The 22,761-nt window shown below is 46.4% G+C and overlaps 1 protein-coding gene across 1 annotated transcript in view; it reads right to left on the bottom strand.

Annotated features, from left to right (window-relative positions):
- PKD1L1 (polycystin 1 like 1, transient receptor potential channel interacting) overlaps positions 1 to 22,761 on the bottom strand; it is a 185,781-nt gene that overhangs the window by 45,224 nt on the left and 117,796 nt on the right. The window contains exons 37-46 of the mRNA XM_065541975.2: positions 21,409 to 21,588; positions 19,632 to 19,736; positions 19,466 to 19,538; positions 18,838 to 18,884; positions 17,585 to 17,747; positions 15,732 to 15,867; positions 14,542 to 14,626; positions 13,926 to 14,102; positions 11,852 to 11,970; positions 5,280 to 5,390 (exon numbers count right to left, since the gene is read on the bottom strand). Coding sequence (XP_065398047.1) covers positions 5,280 to 5,390; positions 11,852 to 11,970; positions 13,926 to 14,102; positions 14,542 to 14,626; positions 15,732 to 15,867; positions 17,585 to 17,747; positions 18,838 to 18,884; positions 19,466 to 19,538; positions 19,632 to 19,736; positions 21,409 to 21,588 — 1,196 coding nt within the window. The remainder of the gene's footprint in view (positions 1 to 5,279; positions 5,391 to 11,851; positions 11,971 to 13,925; positions 14,103 to 14,541; positions 14,627 to 15,731; positions 15,868 to 17,584; positions 17,748 to 18,837; positions 18,885 to 19,465; positions 19,539 to 19,631; positions 19,737 to 21,408; positions 21,589 to 22,761) is intronic.

Raw genomic sequence — 22,761 nt, 5'->3', positions numbered from 1 at the left:
CAAACATTACCATGCAACTACTAGGTGTCAGGCACTCTTCTAGGCACTGGGAAACAGAAAATCAATTATCTGCCCTCCTATGGGGAAACAGGCAACAAATAAGATAAATAAGCAAACATATACTATGCTGTGACAAATATGAAGGAGGGAAAAAAAAAAGCAGGAAAGACAGGCAAGTGGTGGGGTGAGCAGGTGTTCAAGCAGCCATGGAAGGCTTCAGTAGGTGGTGACGTCCAGCAAAGACCTGAAGGTGAGGGTGGAGCCCGTGGTCATCTGAGGGAGGGTATTCCAGGCAGAGGGGACGGCGAGGGCTTCCACAAGCCTAAAGGGTGGGAAGGTGTGGGGGCCACAGGGCTGGTGCAGAGGGAGCACCGGGGCTAGGGTAGACAGGGGAGGCTCTGGGACACCCAGACCAAGACCCAGTCCTCTCTCTGCACTGACTGCCGACTGGGCGCAGCGTGTGACTGTGAGTGGCAGATGTGAAGGCACAGATGAAGTGCAGTATTGGCACAAACACTAGTCTGTTTTCTTTCCAATTAACTTCTTTATTATGCTTACAAATAGGCTTCATTTTTTTCCACCAAGGAACTGATTTAAAGGAGCATTGAAATAATGTCAAATGAACAAAATTTATCATTTTTAGTTTGCTCAGACACTGCCATAAAGCCACATGCATAGGCCAAGGCTGCACACGGCAGCGGCAGGGTGTACATTTGGCTCTGAGCTACAGCCAGAGGCAAAAGAATAAAATCAAGTGTTCCTGAGAGAAAGCAAAGTACCTCTCACCTAACTCTAAAAACCTTTCTCATACATGGCTTCCCATGAAGAGTCACTGAAGAATGGAAAGGATGGGGTGCTCATCAACATGCCCTGAGCAAACAGAAATGGCTCTGATGTGGCTGTTTCATCCTGGTTTCTCTCCACAAAAAGGGGAGACCAAAATAGTTCTCGCGAAAAGGAATTTTGTCCTAAGGTGAGAAGAAGTTAGAAAGAAGTACACACAATTGAATGCCTGGTCAAGCACCAGATCCAGATTACTCCAAAGAATGAACACACTGTGAGTCATTCAGATGATGGCCATGGCTTTGGTAAACGAGGCCTGAGAGCAAAGCTGGGCTGTAGACAGCAGGCCTGGAGCTGACTCTCATTGTGAGAGCCAGTTTTGCACAACTCCTGCCAACTCCATGTTCAGTGATGTCACACTGGTGGTGTAAAAGACCATGGTGGTTCCGGGCACAGTGGCTCATACCTGTAATCCTAGAACTTTGGGAGGCTGAGGCAGGCAGACCACCTGAAGTCAGGAGTTTGAGACCAGCCTAGCCAAAATGATGAGACTCCATCTCTACTAAAAATACAAAAAATTAGCTGGGCGTGATGGTGCATGCCTGTAATCCCAGCTACTCAGGAAGCTGAGGCAGGAGAATCGCTGGAACTCAGGAGGCGCAGGTTGCAGTGAGTCAAGATCATGCCACTGTACTCCAGCCTCAGGGACAGAGTGAGCCTTCATCAAAAAACAAACAAACAAAGCGAAATGAAACAAAACAAAAAAACCATGCTGGGAAGATTTACACCATAGAAATTGGTTGGCAAATGCTATAATTTTGCAGATAATTTAGAAAAAGTTTTTTTAAAACCTGATAGTCATGACAATAATTGGACAATATTAAAAAAATCAAAGACAAATAAATGTCATCAGTATATACAGTAATAAAGAGATGCAGTAGCCTCAACCAATAATCTATATATACTATAAATGTGTTCAAAAATTTCCATATGGCTGGGCACGGTGGCTCAGGCCTGTAATCCTAGCACTTTGGAAGGCCGAGGTGAGTAGATCACTTGAGGCCAGGAATTGGAGACTAGCCTGGCCAATATGGCTAACGCCCCGTCTTTACTAAAAACACTAAAATTAGCCAGGCATGGTGATGTGCGCCTGTAGTCTCAGCTACTTGGGGGGCTGAGGCAGGAGAATTCCTTGAACCCGGGAGGCAAAGGCTGCAGTGAGCCGAGATCACATCACTGCACTCCAGCCTGGGCAACAGTGAGGCTCTGTCTCAAAAAAAAAAATTTCGATAGCATGTATGAGTAAAAGTCTAGTGAATTAATTTATCTGACTGGTTTTATTTCCTTTTTCTTACAAAGAAATGATCTCTTATCCTTTCAAGTATTTGATCTTTATTGGTTTGTACATCTCTAGAACTTAATCTTTGCAGGTCTTTTATTGGGTATTGGTTCTTAACTCTGGACTTCTCTACAAGTTTTGTCAAACTATCAAATGCAGAGCAAGTTGGAGGCCTGCCAGAGCACCCGGAGGATGGAATGAAGCAACAGAGAGGCATCAGGAAAGGAGAACACAGATGGAGACACAGGTGGGAGGCATAAGGTGAGCAGATACATCTCTGCAAATATTCATGCCAAAGGAAAGAATGAATGAACCAGGGGGCAGAGAGATGCAGTGAAAGGGCGGGAGGGTAGGAAAGAGGCAAAGGATGGCTGGAGGTGAGTTTTCAACAGAGGAAAGTGTTGAGCTTCTGCTGTGGGAAGCAAGATGGTTTGACAGACAAACATTGTACATTTGTAGCAACTAATATGCTCCATATTCTGTGTTTTTAAAGAATAAAGTATAGACATTATAGCCATGCTGAGTTTGTACCACTTTCGGGGAAATGGTATCACTTCTTGACACTTGCTTCCCTATTGGAATAACATCAAGAAACTAAAAAAGCCCTGAAAATAACCCAAATCACCCAATGGCCAGACTGTAGACATCTCACGCCTCATTCCTGGCACATCCAAAGTGCAGGTAGTGAACCCAATGAGCCAGGAGTATTCTGGCCCTGTCTGTATTAATTACCACAATTACATAAAATAAGCCCACAAAGCTGGCTAAACAATGCAAAAGATAAAACCAGCTGCTTACATTTATGGCACTTGGATAGAACGCTTGCTTCATTGATTGGTGCTTTATTTGCTGGTTTATTTTTTGTTTTATGTATTTTTTTTTGGAATTTCATGAAGTATTTCATAAGTCCAGAAACACTTCAAATACAACTTAAATATGGCGAAATCCAAGAATGCAATGACTTCTTAAGACATAAGTACTCAGTAGTCCAGTTCCCTCCCTTTACAGATGAAGGTGCTAAGTCCAAGCACTTGCCAGAGTCACCTAGCAACCAAACATGAGTTGGGGCCCTGATCTCTGAACTCTGTTTCATCCATTTCCCCTCCTGGGCTTACTTAGCTTCTCTATCTGGAATGCTAGTAAATGCCAAACCCTCAGTTGTTGATGTTTCAGGATTAGGTATTGGGGGCTAGGTGGTGAGATGGAGAGGGTCCACTTTAAACATTCCATTACCAACTGGGACACACAAATATCCCTGCCTGGCGGCCAGAGCACCCAGAGGCAGTGGGCTTTTGCATCCTTGTGGGAAACATAAGGTCTATGCAAATCCACAGGAGTTGTGGAGGTGGGCACATCAATCTCATCCGCACCTAAGATCTCACAAATATTATCTCAGCTGCGATATTTCTGATTTGACTATCAAGAAGCAACAATTCACATGAGAAATATGGCAAATGATGTTGACTTGTGAAATGTGAGATAAAAAATAAACTAGCAAAAGTCAGAGGTTTTTCATGTTTGGATTTCCATTTTCAGAGAGGACCAAATTATCACTTTGTTTTGCACACAGCGCCACCTACTGGCACAGGCTTGCACTTGCACAGATAGGAGGGCTGAAAAGTTGGTCGTGGATGGAAATAACTGCTTGTTTCACAAATGAGGAGGCAGAAAATTCCACTTAATTTCACTACTAGAATGCTCAGCAGAAAACAAAAACAAAAAAACTTGGATTACTGAGCTACAGAACACCCAGACTCATAGCACTGGGACTTCCAGGACTTACCTTATGAGTGGTTCACAACGCTGACAAAGGGGACAATATCCATTAGCCATTATCTTGCTGCATATGAATAACCCTCTCTCTTACAAAAAATAAAGATAGATGGGTTCTGAAATAATTGATAAAAATTAAACGGACTTTCCAGCCACTCACTTCTGCCAAAAAATATCACCAAAACGTATTTATATCAAATTGAATTACTTAGTCAAAGGCAACACACTCATAGAGCTGTTGCATAAATGCGTCTTTAAATATTCACCAGAGTAAAATAAGGTAACTCCTGGAACACACTGAATTATTGTATTTACCAGCATTGCAATCATAGCAAAGAACCAATATTATTTCATATCATGCACTTTAGAATTCAAAGCCACACTGCCTTGAAAGGACTATCAGACTGACTATTTGTGGCAGGTAAAAATAAAGCCTAACCATGGATTCAAGAACAACTCTCAACAAAAAAGGAAGACTACATTAAATGCACCTGTTGGTGACAATATGCATCCCAATTTTAGAAGCACTGAGACATGGAAAAGAAATAGGACACAACAAAATGCTATCATGCTTGCCTCTGCCTGGTGGCATCACGGAAATTTTTCTGCTTTTCACTTTTCAGTTCTGCTAGATTTACCTATGGTCAGCATCTACTACTTATAGAAAGAAGGAGGAAGTAGCAAATGAGTAACTGGAGAAATGATCAAGAACTTGAGAGGTGTTAGAAATTGTTTGAAGGCCGGGCACAGTGGCACACACCTGTAATCCCAGCACTTTGGGAAGCCAAGGCGGGTGGATCACTTGAGGTCAGGAGTTCAAGATCAGCCTGACCAACACGGTGAACCCCATCTCTACTAAAAATACAAAAAAATTAGGCGAGCGTGGTGGCACATGCCTGTAATCCCAGTTATTTGGGAGGCTGAGGCAGGAGAATTGCTTGAACTTGGGAGATTGCAGTGAGCTGAGAGCGCGCCATTACACTCCAGCCTGGGTGACAAGAGCAAAACTCTGTCTCAAAAAAAAAAAAAAAAAAAAAACAAGAAAAAAAAAAGAAACTGTTTGAACTTGAATGTCAGTTATTATGAACTGCAACCATAGGCTTTGGCAGAAAACTGATGTCTCCAGCAAAAAAGAAACTGCAAGACCCTGTTTTGGTGCAGAACTTAAAATTCCTTGAAATATCCTCGTTTCACTATTTACCCCAAAGAAAATGCTAAGAATGTATCCAAAGTCTGCGAATGGAGGGGGTTTTATTAATACCAGGGAAATTGTGACAACCTTCCTTATATTTCATACGTGGGTTGTGAAATATGGGGAAGGTGCACACAGGCTATGGACTAGTGCAATGGCCCCAGATCTAGAGGAGTTACCCAAACCTCCTACCTTGTAAATTCTTTCCGGATAGCTTGATTGAGGGAGTATTCATCTTGAGAAAACCTCCCATACATTATACCCAAAAGCAGAAGAAGCATGAGGATGTCCATGGAAATGTCTCTGTAAGAAGAGTTTTTAAGTTAGCATCCATACAGACCCTGTATGTAGGTATTTGAATGTTTCAATCTGCAATTTTTCTTTTGAGATGGAGTCTCACTCTGTCACCCAGGCGGGTGCGCGGTGGTGCAATCTCGGCTCACTGCAACCTCCGCCTCCTGGGTTCAAGCGATTCCTCTGCCTCAGTCTCCCGAGTAGCTGGAACTACAGGTGTGTGCCACCACGCCTGGCTAACTTTTGTTATTTTTAGTAGAGACGGGGTTTCTCCATATTGGTCAGACTGGTCTCGAACTCCCGACCTCAAGTGATCTGCCCGCCTAGGCCTCCCAAAGTGCTGGGATTACAGGCGTGAGCCACTATGCCGGGCCAAAAGATTTTAAATGAAACTCGGCTTTTAAATCCCTGGGAGGGGCCGGGCGCGGTGGCTCAAGCCTGTAATCCCAGCACTTTGGGAGGCCGAGACGGGCGGATCACGAGGTCAGGAGATCGAGACCATCCTGGCTAACACAGTGAAACCCCGTCTCTACTAAAAATACAAAAACTTAGCCGGGCAAGGTGGCAGGCGCCTGTAGTCCCAGCTACTCGGGAGGCTGAGGCAGGAGAATGGCGTGAACCCGGGAGGCGGAGCTTGCAGTGAGCTGAGATCCGGCCACTGCACTCCAGCCTGGGTGACAGAGCGAGACTCCGTCTCAAAAAAAAAAAAAAAAAAAAAAAAAAAAAAAAATCCCTGGGAGGAAATTTTTGTATAAAGTGTGAGGTGTGTGTTGGGGTTTATTTGTTTATTTATTTTGCATATCAATATCCAGTTTTCCCAGCACCATTTTTTTTTTTTTTTTTTTTTTTCCGAGACAGAGTCTAGCTCTGTCGCCTAGACTGGAGTGCAGTAGCACAATCTCAACTCATTGCAACCTACCCTTCCCTGGTTCAAGTGATTCTCCTGCCTCAGCCTCCTGAGTAGCTGGGATTACAGGCACCCACCACCACGTCCAGCTAATTTTTTGTATTTTTAATAGAGATGGGGTTTGACCATGTTGACCAGGCTGGTCTTGAACTCCTGACATCAGGTGATCCACCTGCCTTGGCCTCCCAAAGTGCTGAGATCACAGGCATGAGCCACCATGCCTGGCCCCCAGCACCATTTTTAAAAGACTATTCTTTTTTCATTGGATCATCTTTGCGCCTCTGCCAAAAAATCAGTTGAGCATATTTGGGTAAGTCTATTCCTGGGTTCTCTATTCTGTTCCATTGATTTGCATGTCTATCTGTCCCCAAACATCATGTTGCCTTGGTTTCTGCAGCTGTATAGTATGTTTTAAAGCCAGATAGTGTCTGTCCTCTGACTTCGCTCATCATTTTCAGAATTGTTTAGGCTATTCTAGTTCCTTTGCTTTCCATATAAATTTTAGAATCAGTTTGTCAATATCTGTAAAAAAGCTTGTGGTATTTTGCTGGGCATAGTGGCTCGAACTTTGGGAGGCCAAGGCAGGCAGATCACGAGGTCAGGAGATCGAGACCATCCTGGCTAACACGGTGAAACCCCGTCTCTACTAAAAGTATATATATATACTTTTATATATATATATAAAAAGAGCCGGGCATGGTGGCGGGTACCTGTAGTCCCAGCTACTCAGGAGGCTGAGGCAGGAGAATGGCGTAAACCTGGGAGATGGAGGTTGTAGTGAGCTGAGATCGCGCCACTGCACTCCAGCCTGGGCGACAGAGTGAGACTCTGTATCAAAAAAAAAAAAAAAAAAAAATCTTGTGGTATTGCATTGAAACTGCAGAAAGAATCAACACCTGAACATTACTGAGTCCTCCAATCAACGCACACAGTCTATCTCTTCATTTATTCAGATCTTCTTGACTTCCTTCATCAGAGTTTTGTGATTTTCAACATACAGATCCTGCACACGTTTTCTTAGACTTACGTCCATGTACTTAATTTATTTGGTGCTGTTGTAAATGGCATTCCTTTTTAAATTTCAATTGTTCATTGCTGGTACATAGGAATATAATTTACTTTTGTATACTGACTTGTCTTGCAAACTTGCTAAATTCACTTATTAGTTCCAGAAAGCTTGTTTTTGTAAGTTATTTGCATAGACGATTTATGTCATTTGCCAATAGATGGTTTTATTTCTTCCTTTCAAATCAATACGTTTTTAATTTCTTTCTCTTGCCTATTGCATTGGTTAGGACTTCCAATGATGTTCAATATGTGTGATCAGAGAGGACATTTTTGCCTTGTTCGTTATCTTAAAAAACATTCAATGTCTCTCTATTGATTGATGTTAGGTGTCGAGTTTTCATAAATACCCTTTATTAGTTCAGGGAAACTCTTTTCTATTCCTACGTCTACTCCTAGTTTGCTGAGAGGTTCTTTTTTTTTTGGATGAATTAATGTTGAATTTTATCAAATGCTTTTTCTGCCTCTATTGAGATGATCATATGGCTTTTCTTAGTCTGTTACTATGACAAATTGCATTAATTGCTTTTCTCCTCATGTCTCTTCCAGTCTATGGGTATCATCTCTATTTATTTTTGCTTCTTTGCAATCCATTTGTTGAGCATGTTCTCAGAGTCCTGCTTTTCGATGGAGGTGTCAACATACTCTTACGGTAAACTACAAGTTGGCAAAATCATTTCATCAGATTAAGATTGGACTGTTTTGGGTAGGTTGCCTCATAGATGATGGTGTTTTCCCACCAGCAGACACAGAATGTCTGATGTTTCTCTCTCCCTCCTCTCTTTTATGTTGACCACTGTTAATGAGCAATGCCTAGATTCATTACTTCATTAAAACTGCAAAAATGGTCAGGCTCTAATTCTATTGCCTAGTCCTCATTCATTAGCTGGAATTCCTCTCTAAAGAGAAATATCCCCCCTCCTGTGATGTGGTTTCCCAGGGGTACAGTTTGTATAGGAAAGGCAGACTTTCACTGGCTTTTATCAAGTTGGTTTCTGGGTGTCCACCAACACTGATCAATTACATTGCGGGTGTTGTTACCAGCTCATGGCTTTAGATAGATTTCATGAACTTCAATTCAGTAGTTTCTAATCTTGATATCTAATTACCCCATGTTTGACCAATCTGAACCTCTTTAAACTGGCTTCTTGGTCCTCTGACAATGACTCCAGCAGTTATTAATTGCTCCCTTGCCTAAGAAAGATTCCAGGCTCATCTTAAACATTTTCCATCACCGTCTTCAAATCAGGAATCCCAGTGACTCCTATTTCTTTTTGGCAGACCAAATCTAGGTGTTAAAAGTGTGTGTTGCTTCTGGGCTGTTTCTAGGTCTTTTCTTGCTGGAAAGATCTAGAAAATATATATATATATTTTCCTTAAAAAAAAAAACCCACATGATTCCATACCTATACTTGCAATTCAAATTCAGGACTACAGAGTTTTGACTTCCTTGAACTCAGATCCGTACCTTCTTTCTCTCACATCAAGAATTCCACTTTTAAAGGACACCAGGAATGACAGAATTAGAAAATAACAGAATTCTTCATTTCCTTTACCCCACAATAAATCAACAATGAGAATAAAGATACTAACGCTCCACTAACAATACGATTGGTGAAAACAGCTTTAGGGTGTTTTCCCTTCGTTCTTTTCTGTACTTAGAGACTAGGCTTATAAATTCGAATTTTTAACCTTAACACAGATTTTTAAAAATCGTATTCCTTCTCTCCCCATAAGTAACGACTAATATTTCCTAAAGGTGCCTGGATTGACTTTCCCTTGTTTTATTTAGGGTGAGCAGATCCACAGGCACGCATATTCATGTCCCCTTTCATTAAGCAGTGGGCAGCACAGCACGCCTGCTTTCCTCCACCCAGCTTCATTCCTGCAGTGACTCCTACAGGCCTCTCCCTGGGAGTCTGGAGGGATAGTCCTCATGCTTCTACATAGCTGGACACTACTCCACTGTGTTCCTGTCCCTCCAGCAAGACATGTGCGTTCTTTCCAGGCTATTCTCATTACAAAAGTTCCCACACAAATGGCTTTGTGCATGGGTCTGCTCATGTTTTCCTTAATGTGTCTTTAAGAGCGATTCTAAGAACTGGAGATGCTGGATAAACGGTAAATGAATCTATCGTTGTGTAGAGACTTCGAATTTCCCCCATAGTGGCCGTACCATTTTGCATTCACACCAGCACTGTGTGAAAGTCTCTATTTGCCATGGCCTCACTGACAGAGTATGCGGCCACATTTTTTTTATTTTCACAGTTTAATTTGCAATTCTCTTACTGTAAGTGAAAGAGCCATTTGAATTTCTTTTTTTCTGTGAACTCTCTGTTCACTTTTCCAGTCCAGTTTTAGGTTTTAAAGAGTTGCTGATCCCTTAGGCTGGGAGTGGTGGCTCATGCCTATAATCCCAGCACTTTGGGAGGCTGAGGCGGGTGGATCACTTGAGTTCAGGAGTTCAAGACCAGCCTGACCTACATGGAGAAACTCTGTCTCTACTAAAAATACAAGAAATTAGCCAGGCGTGGTGGCACATGCCTGTAAACCCAGCTACTTGGGAGGCTGAGGCAGGAGAATCACTTGAACCTGGGAGGCAGAGGTTGCAGTGAGCCGAGATTGAGCCACTGCACTCCAGCCTGGGCAACAAGAGCAAAACTCTGTCTAAAAAAAAAAAAAAAAAAAAAAACAAAGAGAGAATATTAAAACTTTGTTACAAATATTTTTTCTTAGTTTGTTGCTGTCATTTTATTTTACAAATTTACTTTCTTTTAATGTAGGAGTTATTTTTTTCTCTTCAAGTTTTATGTAATCATCCAATTTATTTTTATTTTCCCCTTTTGTGTCTGGATTTTGAGTCATAGGGAAGTTTTCCTCAGTGAAATCTTAGAGAAACTTAAGATTATGCCTAAGTGTATTTTGTTGTATTTATTTTATTATTTGCTTTGTTGAATATGGTCTTGTATTAAATCTCTGACTTTTGCTTGTATATAAATATGATATTGGTTTTTGTCTTTTAATTTTGTAACCTAATACTTTACTAGTTTTGCCTGTTTCCTAGATGCTTTCTCTGGGCCTGTTCTGCTTGGTTTGGATGCTTCCCCCAGCAGTGCTCCAAGCCACCCCACCCCAGAGGGCTATGTCCTGGCAGAGCTGGGTTTGGTTAGTTCTGAGGGCTGAGCTGGCCCAGCAGTTCCAGACCTCCAGACCTTGCACTCACCTGTAAACGTGACTGTGCAAATTCCTCCCAGATGTGCCCACCACCCTCCCAGTGAACAACACCTACAGGAGCTTGGGGTTCTCCTATTCTCAGATACATCATGTACCCTATCCTTCCCTCCACCATGTTCTGTAGCTGCTGAGCTACAGGGTGGGTGCACTCTCTGGTTGGTTCCCACCTGAGTGCCTTTGGGGGTGTGTGTGGTGGCGGCGGCCAACTCATGTAATTTTGTTGTGCATGTTTTCTATGGGTTTTGTTTTTGCTATCCTAATTGCTCTATTTTTATGAGGAGATTTGGTAAGAGTAAAAAACTTGGCCACCGCTCCATCTTCCCGGAATTCCTCTCCCATTCTCCTTTAAATGTGACATCCTAACACAACCACAGCTCTTTTCCTTGGAAAGGGATGTGAAAATATTTAAGGGGAAGCTAATGGTGTGCCACATGGTATGAAGGGATTGCTTTTTAAGGAAGATGGTTGGAGGTGCTTCTATCACATGCCATTTTTTAAAAACTATCAGAAATTCCCAAATCCTTGACAAACTACACCAGAAAGATTTGCAGGAGACCAAATTTGTGTTTCGAATTTGAAGAGGGATTTTGGCTAGCATTTAGAGAAGGCTCCTTGCAGTGGCTGCCATCCAGCACCACCATGATTGGAGGGGGATGGTACCACTGAGAGAAATGTGTTGGAGGTAGAAGTTGGAGAGCTTTGCCACAGCATGATATTTATTAAGGTTTGTATTTTATCTAAAAAAATTTAAAATATGTTATGAACACCAGCTGTGCATATCTGAATATTAAATATTTTAAAATACCTGTCACTGGGCTAAATCCATGCCCTAAGAAGAGGTGTTGCATTTATCTTACAAGCTTCCACATCCCTGTGTGTCCCAGCTGGAGAAGCAGAAGCCCTAGACCATGTGCTAAGCACACGTATGGGTGGGATGAAATCCAACTGTGTGTGTGAATCCATGCTGGATGCATGAAGCTGAGGCCCAGAGGAGGAAGCTTTCTTAATCAATTTCTCATCATGGGCAAATTGTGGAACTGAGTTTTCTGACTTCAATTCTGTTTCCCTGAATTCCTCCCATCTGCTGGGCAGCACAGGCTGTTACATAGATAAGGATAGCTCTGGGGACAGCAAGGTGGTCCCCACCTCCACTCCCGACTCCTCGAGGAGAACAATCTCCCAGGAGGACCAGCAGCAGTGGGGCACCCCCTCCGAGAAGGGAGCTGGAGTGGAGCAAGCCCTCCCAACAGAGGCCGCCACCCACCTCAGGGCAGCCTGTGTGCGACTCTCTCTCCTCATCCTCTCTCTGGTGACCCTCAGATGGGCCTTGGAGGGTGGATGTGCCCAGCGCAGGTGGCGAGCTTGTTGTCGGGCAGCCAAGACCTGTCAGGGACAAGAGCCCGGTGAGCCGTGGGCTGTCGGGTGGAAGGAGAGAGGCCCCTGGTGCTCCTGCCAAGCCAAGGAATGCGTCATTGCTGTGCTGTACATTCAGCCTGGCATTTGGGAACAAAGAGGCACTTTGTATGAATAACATAGACCAGGTTGTTGGGGAAGGGATCAGAGACGGGGGGTAGACCCATTTTTAAAAATCTGCTCATGTCCCAGGCAAGCTTTTTTGGCAGGGATTGCAGTTGGGCTATTACAAAGAGCTGCTGTACACGAGGGGTGTGTCTACTACCGCCAAATTACAGCAGCAATTATCTTGGGCACGGGCACAGTATTTTCTCTCAGAGACTTTCAAGGTATGAAAAAATCATTTTAAAGTATAGTCTTAGCAAGAAATGACCTTTCTTTTCTTTCTTCCAAAATCATTTTTACTTTTATACTCTGTTCACGGACAGGGCATAACAGTAGCCAGATAAATGAACTCATTGTAGGTATTCATTCATCAACACACATTCACTGGATCAGGCACTGGGGACATCTGAGGAATCAGAGACAGTCCTTCCTCCTAGAGACTTGGGCTTCTAGGAACTCGACAGCAGGGATGCAAACAATATAAAGCTGCACATGCAGGGTGTTGGGAGTTAAGTGACTCCCTTCGGCTGTTGTGCCGTTCTGAGAAGGGAACATGTGTGGCCGAGAGATCCGTGGGGAGGCTTGGGTGTGGGGGGCATCCCGATTCTAAGGTGCTAATGAGCCATGCGTAGGTTTGGAGATGACACAGCCTGGCCCTCAGGATTAGGCTGAATTCATCTGAAGGAGCCTCACCCCCAAGGCTGGGACGATAGAAAGAAAATGAACAAACTTGCAGCACAGCAGGGCATAGCTGCCCGAGGGGAGAAGAGGAAGGACAGCCTTCGAAGCACAAAGGAAAGCTGAGATCCAACAGGTATGAGGGAACCAGGGCAATGCTGCTTCTCAAGAGCTAAGGTGCTGCAGGGCAGGGGTGCAGGAGGAAAGGGCAAGGTGGGCCAGGTTTGGGCCCCAGACTCCCCTTTATTGCAGTATACCTTGGGCCTAATTGTTTCACATCATCTTTAAATGGGGTGCAGTGATGCTGCCTAATTCATAAGGTGTTATAAGGAACAAATGATATGACAAATGTAAATACAATGTAGATGCAAAATAGCACAATGACTACATAACCTGTGTGCACCACCTATCTTCAGCAGCAGCAGCCCTGGTTTCAGGCAGGGCTGAGAGGCCTCAGACAGGTCCTCAGACATGAAGTTTATCAGGATCCTTTGCGAGGAGGAGGGCGGAGATGAGCAGAGGCCCAGACCAGGGTCTGACTCTAAATGAACTGGGATTGGGTCCTTGGTCATAAGTGACTTGTGGTTATTACAAGAGTACAGAATCGCACATGCATTTCATGTGCACTTAATCAATGAGCCTGTGAATTTCTTTGCAGTGGCCAATAGACCTTTCTCTTCCTTCACATCATTCACACTGCCCAACAGAATGCTACACATACAATAGGCAAAACTGAATAAAAGAAGGAAGAAAGGGAGGGAGGAAGGGACGAAGGGATGAAGTCAGGGAGGGAGGAATGATGGGGAGGAGTACCTTTTCTGCGGGTCCACTGAAGGGCAAATGGCCTAAAAGTTCTCCAAAATCATGGCCAAGAATTAGAGTTCTCATTTGCTTCAGTATTTTAAAATATGCTAATTGTCTTGATGCTCTAACTTCTTTAGGATGGGAGTGAAAAAAAAAATAAGTCCTATGTGTTCATCTATCATATATGTGTGTGCAAAGAAACATAAGAAATTAAGACATCCCATGGGTCTCCAAAGATGCAACCCAATTTGAATTCAAAGCCTACATTCAGATATGAGTGATAGAACATAAAGCAGTTTTTTAAAGCTCAATTTGCACTGCATAGGTCATTTTTTTACTTTTTCAACCTCGCCTGCACAGTCAGGAATACTGCAGCTTGAAGAGAAGCGGAGGCGAGTCCAGGAACGTTCTGCCAATTCAGAGTCCAGATCCCTGGTAGCCTCACGTAAAGACTCAGTAAAAAAGTGGTTGTCAGCTCTTCTTTTCCAAGCAAAACCCAAGGCCATGAGGCATACCTGGAAGGAAAAACATGACAGAGCAGAGAGCCACCCTGTGCCCGTGTTCGTTCCACACAGAGCTGTCCTCCTGTCCCCTAATCATGAACAGGACTCCATCTCCCAGTTTTAAAGACACCAGTAGTCACTGCCTTGGATTCCCAGCCCAGCTACTCACCAGGTGTAACCTCGCCCAAGAGACCTAAATTCTCTGAGGCTCAATTTCCTCAAATGAAAAATGTGGGTTAAAGTGGTTCACTTCTCGAAGATGTTTATGAGGATTAAAGAACAGGCCCATGTGCAGCTTAGCACAGAGCCTGGCTCCTGGTTCTCTCTCACCACAATTGAAATCAGGGTATAAAGAAAAGTCATACACCACCAAAATGAAGCCTCTATTTCCCCTTCCCGTCTAGGTCCCGTCCTGATGGAAGGCACTTCTACCATGGAGGATGTTTCTTACCATAAGCGGCTGGGTGATGAAAACACAGCAGACCACGGAGAGGGACAGCAGATGCAGCCACCGTACACACTGCTCCTGGCCAAACCTGCCCCCAGGGAAAGTGTGGTGGTCAGCACCCTCTAGGGCAGCAGGCCACCCAGCAGTCATTGCTGCCTAAGCACAGGGACACTGCCTGATGAGGGCCCATGGCCTCGCCATGGCAGGAAGCCAGCTGTGGGAGTGGTGCTGGACGTGGGCAGTGTCTTTCTGCTCATCGGTGGGGAACCCCTGTCTGCTAAGAGGACATTGACCTCCCTGAAGCTGCCGAGTGGGAAAGAGAAAGGAAAACCCAACAGGCAGATGGAACAGAGCACAGAGAGGGGAAGGGGGAAGAAAACAGGTTGGGCTATAATAATAATAACAGCAGCAACAACAACAAAGCTGGATGCCGGCGGGCACTCCGCTGGGGCAGGCATGATGCTAACAGGACAGCTTTCATATTTCAGCTGCTCCTCCCCAGGCCCTAAGAATTAAGCTCTCTGATGTTCCTATTTTACAGATGAGCAAACGGAGGCACAAGAGAGGTCTAAGTACCTGCCCATTCTCACAGAGTGATTCAACATCTACAGTTGAGATGGAAGAGACGGGAAGTAAGGGCCTTGGCTTTGTGGCTACTCTTTGTGGTTTATGAAGACGTGGGCCATGGAGCCACACTGAATGACCCTGCGGTCTCCGATGGCGAGTCCAAGCTGGACGGGAGCCAGAGAGGCAGCATGTGCCGGGGTGACAGGATCAGAATCTGTGACACATGCATCATAATCCCTGTCCCAAAGGCATATGCTTTTTCAAATGATGGGAGACCATGAGCAGCATATTCTAGCCAGAGCTCCTGGCTGGGAACTGGCTCCTCTCAGGAGCTCGGCAGCTGGTTCCTTCCTTCCTTAGGCGGGCGTCCTGCAGCTTCTTGTTTAATATCTGGACTCCATCCAGGCCTTCTGCCGTGGCAGGGCTGACCAGGCCAAGCCACCCATTGGGATCTGCATATGATTTTATCTACCCCAGGAGGTGGGAGGGAGAAATGAGGGAGAAAATAGCAATAGCGACATCTGGAGCCTGAATCCGATGAGTTCCCAGAAATGCGGGGATTTATTTACAAATGCGAGACTTTCCATCTGAGGACCTGAGGATGTTTGAAAACCTCTACAGCTTACCTGTAGCCTAGAAATCCTGTCCCCAAACTGCAGGCCAGAGAAGTGGTCCCACAAATGGCCCACACTGCAGAGCTCCACCAAGGCTGAGGGGCCCTCGACCACCAGGGCATTAGTCCCTCCAAACCACTGTTGGGTGCTGCGGAAGAGTAGGACAGAGACGAGGCAGCTTAAGAGACCTTGGCATCTCTATCACACGGAGTGTGGTGGTGAATCTTAGGCATCAACTATATTGGGTTGCAGGGTGCCCAGGCATTTGGTTAAATGTGATTTTTGAGTGTGTTCGGGGTTGGGGGTGTTTCCAGGTGACCTTAACATCTGAATCAGCAGACTGAGTGAAGCAGAGGGCCTTCCTAGCCACAGGCCTCCTCCAATCCCTTGAGGTCCTGAATAGAATGCACAGGCTGAGAACAAGGGAACTCCTGCCCGACTGCTGAGCTGGGACATTGGTGCTCACCTGAGGGTCTGGGGTGGCAGTGGGGGTGGGGAGCAGCAACTCCTGCCTCGCTGTGCCCTCAGAAGGCTTTTGGGGGCCTCTTTTTCTGAACAGACCTATGGATCCCCAACATCAGAGGCAGAGGGATCAGTTTCCATTTCAGACCCCAAACAACTAAGCAGGCTGACCTGGGATCTGAGGGTCTGCCCTGATTTGGATCAGGTCCCACACACCACGAGGGACAGGGCTGTGACTGGTCCCCTGTGGTTTTCATCCTTCCCTCTCTGCTGTGTGATTTCCCCAGGGCCAGGTACAGGACCAGAGGGTTGCCCTATATAGCTCTTCATACCTCCAGGTGCAGCCATCTCAGCCCATTTTCTAGCGACTGCTCTTAGAGGCAGGATGCCACGTCAACCTAGGGCAATCGAGCACAATACCTTTCAACAACTAAGGAGCTCTTGCTGGGAAGCTGGTATTAGGCAAACCGAGGGACACTGGCTGAACATAAAACAAGGAAGGTGAGCTGTGACTGGGACAGTGGTGTCGTCCTGAGCCACACCTCCTCCAAAACCTCATCGGTGGCTGGTCTGCCAGTGTGAGCCTTGTACTCCTGAGTGCTCCCTTCCAGCCCAGGCCATGTGTCCAGCTTGTCTGGGAGGGTCGCTGGTCCTTGGGATGAGTTTCCCTTCTGATCTACTGCTGATACTTGTGCCTACACTGAAGGCTTACCCGCCTGAAGCCTGTTCACTCACAGAAAGGATCTTTTGTGCCCCACTGTGTTAGGTGCTGTGCAGCATGGGTCCAACCAGACATAGCTGCATGCACAGACCTTGCCAGTCACTGTGAACAAGCACCTGAATCCAGTACACAAGGACCTGGGCTGAGCTGGAGCCTCGATTAAACCATCTGCTCACGTACCACATGGCTCCAGGATCCCAAAGTCACACACCCCTGCCAGGCCAGGCCCACCACAGTCTCCCCTTTGCCATGATTTGGCTGCCCTCCTAGGATTGCAGCAGGATTCAATCTCCCTGGGCACGGCCCTGGTTGTTCTAGGGTAATCCCTGCCTCTACCAGTTCACTGCTGAGATTCCAGCATAATTGGAAGCTGGGACTATCATTCACTGTCATTGGCATTAAAAAATGCAAAGCTTCACATTCCAGAATACTTTAAAAAGGTTATGAGCATATTACTGACTTTTAAAAAGATCTGACCATGTTAAGTACCTGCCAGAAAGCACCAAGACTTTGGAGGAAAGTTGGACGCCTCAGTTTTGGGTGGGCCCATGCCTGGTTTTCAGATGAGACTAGAGTATTCAGTGACATTTGGCCCAACTGTGGCTCTGCTTGCCCCACCTCTCCCAATGGCGGCAGGTCTGCTGGACTGGCAGGAAGGGGGCTGTGGTTGCGAGCCAGTTACCTTGAGTACAGGGAGGGCAGCAGTGGCTCTTCCCCATCAAAGCAGTCCCGCTGTGGTCAGCCCCGTGGGCCTCCAGCTTAGGGGCTGGACAGGCTGTGCCATCATCACTTGCCGCCTTCCTTTGGGCCCTGCCACTCCCAGAGACAATGGCTGATGCAGGATGCTAGAATGACAAGGTCATGCCAAGGTTAATGTCTCCACAGACAGGGCTTCACACATGACGCTCAACAGTGGTGTGGCTTGCCGCCTTCTCAGAGGACGGGCCTGACATGGGCAGGGTGTGGTGCTCAGGCCTCTAAAGAATTCTGAGGGAGGAAGCACAGGCGGCCTGAGAGCCGGCTCCTTCATACCCCTCGGAGGACGGTGGCCGCGCCTGGGGAAATGTTGGTGGCCTAATAGCAGCTCCATGCGGTCAGGGTGATTGCACCTGGTTCTCTGGGAGGCACGACCCTGCCACAGAGGGGAATTCAGCCAAGAGCAACTAGTTGAACAAAGCCTCCAAGTGGGGAGGGCGCAGAGCTCTGGCATGGTATTTGGGGCATAGGGGGCACACCGTGTTTCAAGCAGCGGCTCGAGAGTACCACCCTCAGGAACAGGAGCGGCGGAGCTGCCGCCAGGGAGTTAGAACCTGGCAAACCCGGCATCGTGTGTGCCCTCATGTGTCCCACAGAGCAGAATCCCACATAAGCAAAGGGGCAGTCACACCACACAGATCCGAAAAGCACTATAGCAATGGGGTACCGCAGCGGTGCCATTAGAAGCTGCCCTTCAACTGCCCCATGTCACAGGCTTCTTTGAGACCTGGAATGGAGCTCCCAGCACTGGGGCAGCTTCTCTGAGCCCCCTCCTCACAAGGAGGTGGAGAAGCTCACAGAGCGATCACCCCGAGCCTTGCTGCTCCACAGTGTCTCTCCCACGGTCCTGCCGGTATTTACTGAGTAGACACACGGGGCTTTCCGAATTCTGCTGGGCTGCGCTTCCTTCCTGTTTCAGGCCTCTGCTGAGACCCCTTCTCTCTGACCCACCTGGACAGCCGGGCTGCTGTGGCATGTGTCCTGGGAAACAGACCTCCCTCTAGGGAGGACGGCCCCCAGCCAGCACAGCAGGTCTTGCATCGATCTTTTCTTGTGTCCATTTCACCTTGGGCCTGACCCATCCATGGCCAGACCATAGCCAAAGGAGGATGCCAGAGAAATCTAATTGCTCGCATTTCATGCTAGAGGATTAGCTGCTGCGCGTAATGGTTGATTTACCTTGCATGGCTCCTGTGTGTCTGGTATCCTTCGGCAGGAATTAGTACCTGATTCAAAAAAATAAAAGTCCAATGTATGATGTTTTGGGATCATACATTTAGACAGGGATATGTTTAATGATTAGCAGGGATACTTCTTTCTTCAGCAAATACTCTTCCTTCCTGACTCAGCCAGAATGAGTACTTCTGAGAGAACAAGACTAGAACGAGGACTTTTGTTGATGCTTCAGTCCTGGTATTGGCTTGGGCAACCCTCACACCCACTCGAGGCTGCCTTAAGGAAACATGGCAGCTTGAGAAAAATGTTTAATTAATAAAACAAATGGCACTAGCAACTAGAAAATGGATTCACTATCCATCTGACAAAGACCTACTTTACTTAGCTGGTGAAAAGTATTTATATATCACTCAGAAAAGAAAGGATTTTATAAGGTTCATATAAATGTGGGAAAAGAAAGTGGACAGACCACAGAAAATAAAATGACTTTTAAACACATGAAATGATGCCCAACATTACTCATAACAAACATAATGCAAACTGAAAGCAGAAGATACAATTTCTACTTAGTACATTGGTGCAAAAGGCTCAGCCCCACGGAGAGTTTCTGAGAGTTTTAATACACATTTACCCCGGGGTGCCTCGGCCTGTGCTTCTCCTCTAGGCGGGCAGTGTGGCTCTGCTCGGGCAGGCCCCGGGGCTTCCTGCAGAAGGAAAGAGGTGGTTCACCAAGTGTGTTCCCCAGCAATGAAGGGGCTGCTCAGGAGAACAGGGCCATGAGGACAAGTCGCAGGTACCTTGCTGAGCCTGAAGAGCAGGGACAAGAGCTGGGCCCCTGGAGAAGCCAGGAGGGTACACAGGAGACCCACCCTGAAGGATCCAAGGGTGGGGCTGACATCCAACTGGGGTTGCAACAAACCAACAGCAGCCGTTACATCAACCTGATAGGAGTCCAACTTAAAACAGTCATGGTGTAATTACAAATATATGTAATGTGAATACATACATTACACTTAATAAAAGTGCTCTCTTCATGAACCATGAATTTTATGTTACAATTCAATTGATTGATTGATTGATTGAGATGGAGTCTTGCTCTGTCACCCAGCCTGGAGTGCAGTGGCAAGATCTCGGCTCACTGCCACCTCTGCCTCCCAGGTTTAAGTGATTCTCCTGCCTCAGCCTTCCGAGTAGCTGGGATTACAGGCACGCCCAGCTAATTTTTGTATTTTTAGTAGAAACAGGGTTTCACCATGTTGGCCAGGCTGCTCTCAAATTCCGGACCTCAGGTGATCTGTCTGCCTCGGCCCCGCAAAGTGCTGGGATTACAGGCATGAGCTACCACCCTGGCCACAATTCAATTTAAATACTGCATCATGTTCAATATCGTTCTAAGAAAAAAATAGATCTATATATAGAACTGATATGATGGATACAAGCAGAAGGAATCCAGCAAAGGCTTCTTATACCCCAGGAGTGAAAAAAAAAACACACGCAATCATTTTGTTTCTTCTTATACAAATCCTTTTGGATTGAACAAATGCTTGCCACGCACCCACTCTCTACCAGGCACGTGCTCCATGGATTGAATCATGGCTACAATCCGGCAAGGCATCAACACCCACAAGGTACCAATGAACAGAGAGAAGTGGTCAGTGGCCCAACGTCAGACAACATGTCAGCCTCAAAGAAGAGACTGACCGTAGGTTTCCTCACCACGGGCCCTGGTCTATTTCCGGCCGGACAGAGCTGTTCCCTTCCTGCTACTTGATGATACTTGTTTATCCTCTTTTTACAAATTCTATGCATTGTTATTTTTTCAATCTCACCAATCCATAATTGTTATTGGATCTCTCTGATACCTGGTGTCATAAAGGAGCCACTATGCCTGGCTGTCACATGGATGGGTCGCTGGCCCCCTCCTCGGAAACGGACCTTGTCACCACATTCTCCAGGCGCACCACGACCCAGCAGTGAACCCGGTGGGCCAGGTGCATGAATGGCCATGATGTTGTCATAGTAAACAAGTCAGTTTTCCCTCAGCCCACGTCCTGCTGTGTTGTTTTTCCTCAGGAAAGGGACGGTCTCCATTTTAACTGCCGACACTGATTTCGAAGTAATTTACTACATCTCATGAGGAACAATCTGACCAGAGTTGCCAGTGCAAACTGGCATCTTGAGGGAAAATGTGCCCATCAGAATGGCTCTGTGTTCTTTTGTCCAGAGGACTTGTTCAAAATCTAAATGAATTGCCAACTTAAAAAAAAAAAATTCAAGATGATTCTCAAAGACAACTGACTGCCAGGCTCTCTGGAAAAGTTCTACTGCTGGGCCTGGGCACGAGCTCCCACAGAGCAGCTGTCCACCGAGCCAGCAGAGTCAGGGCTGTGCAGGCCCACCCAGTGCCACACCGGGCAGAGCCCTCCTGCTCCTTCTCCGGTCCCCAGGCAGCCAGGCTTGCTTTCCCTGGTTTACACTTTTCTCAGAGGACTGTGAGCTTTGTTGATTTCTTAGGCAAAAAGGGGCCACAGTGTAGTCTGGGATCTGGAAGCTGCTGTAAGGAAAAGCGACGGCCCTCACCTGCTCTTGCCCTCCAGCAGCGACCAGGGCAGTGAGACACGCGTAGACGCACAGCAGGGTGAATGACACGGTGAGGCGTGGTGTGTGCAGGTAGCGGCTGGAGGAGGGCCTGCTGTACACCGACAGCCAGATGTGGAAATCCTCCAGGTACTCTGTGAACTTGCAATAGAAAAGCTGAAACGGAAAGCAGGAGAAGTGTTCCCTGACATGGGCATTTCTGTCAATAAAGCAAAGTCCTGACTGTTAAACCGCGATCTTCTGAGCAGAGACGGCGAGCTTTCTGGCTCTTCCATCCCAGCTGCTTAGCTGTGTATCAGGTGGGCCGTGGTGCAGGTAGATGGCACTGCACTCCCCACACTCGCTGGCTCTGCTATCCTGGCTGGTTAGCTGGGTACTAGGTGGGCCGTGGGTGCAGGTGAACAGCACCTCACTCTAGGCCTCTGGAAGCTGCTCCTCCTTCTGCCTCCTTGGCAGCCCCCTTGCTCCAGCCACACTCCCATCATGCTGGACTCTGGCCCACCTGGCCTTCCCCTGGCACCTCCTGAGCTTTGGCACATGCTTCTCCCGGCTTCACTTGCCTGGCTCTCAAATGCCTTCACGCCCAGCCTCCGGAGACCTTCTCTCCAGAGCTTCTGATCAGTCTCTCCTTGGTTCTCCTGCATGTTCCTAAGAGACTTCTTAAAACCCCGCCACCCTCAGAACTTTCCGGGGCAATATGCTTAATTTCAACTGGACTTTGAGTGCACTGAGAGTGGGGCTGAGTCGCCTCCACCTCTGTCCTCAGTAGCCCACAATGTCTGGCACACAGCAGGAGATGAGTTGCTTAGGAATCGCACTGAATTTTAAGTTCCAATTCAATTTCAATAATGCTTGGGGCTCAACATTGTTCTAGAAAAAACAAAATTATACACAGAACTGCAACTGCTCTTATGGAATATGAGCAGAGCACAGATACAAATACCAGAAAAATCAAGAATGTATCTTCTTTATGTAACTGGATTAGCCAACAAGCAATGCTCGATTCGCAGCACACACAAGTGCTTATATGTGACTAAGTTAATAAGCCTACGTTTCTCACAAAAAGCTGTCAAGCACAATAGCTTAAGGATAAGTGATGTATGTCTCCCATTGTTAACTACAGTTCCCGAGCTAAACAGTCATTCTCACAAGGAAACAATCATCTAAGGGGAAGCCCCAGTTTTAGATGTTGAAGAATTTCCACATGCTGTGACTGATTGAAAACTTGTTTCAAATCCTTTATGATCATGTTTCTTACTAGCTTAGCAATATCTCAGGCCTGAAAATGCCAAGGTCTTGAGCCCGGGCCTCTCATCAAGGCAGGTGGCA

The sequence above is a fragment of the Macaca fascicularis genome, chromosome 3, assembly GCF_037993035.2.
Source record: "Macaca fascicularis isolate 582-1 chromosome 3, T2T-MFA8v1.1".
NCBI lineage: Eukaryota > Metazoa > Chordata > Mammalia > Primates > Cercopithecidae > Macaca > Macaca fascicularis.
The sequence above is the reverse complement of the archived record's forward strand: the minus strand, read 5'-3'. Positions and strand labels throughout refer to the sequence as shown.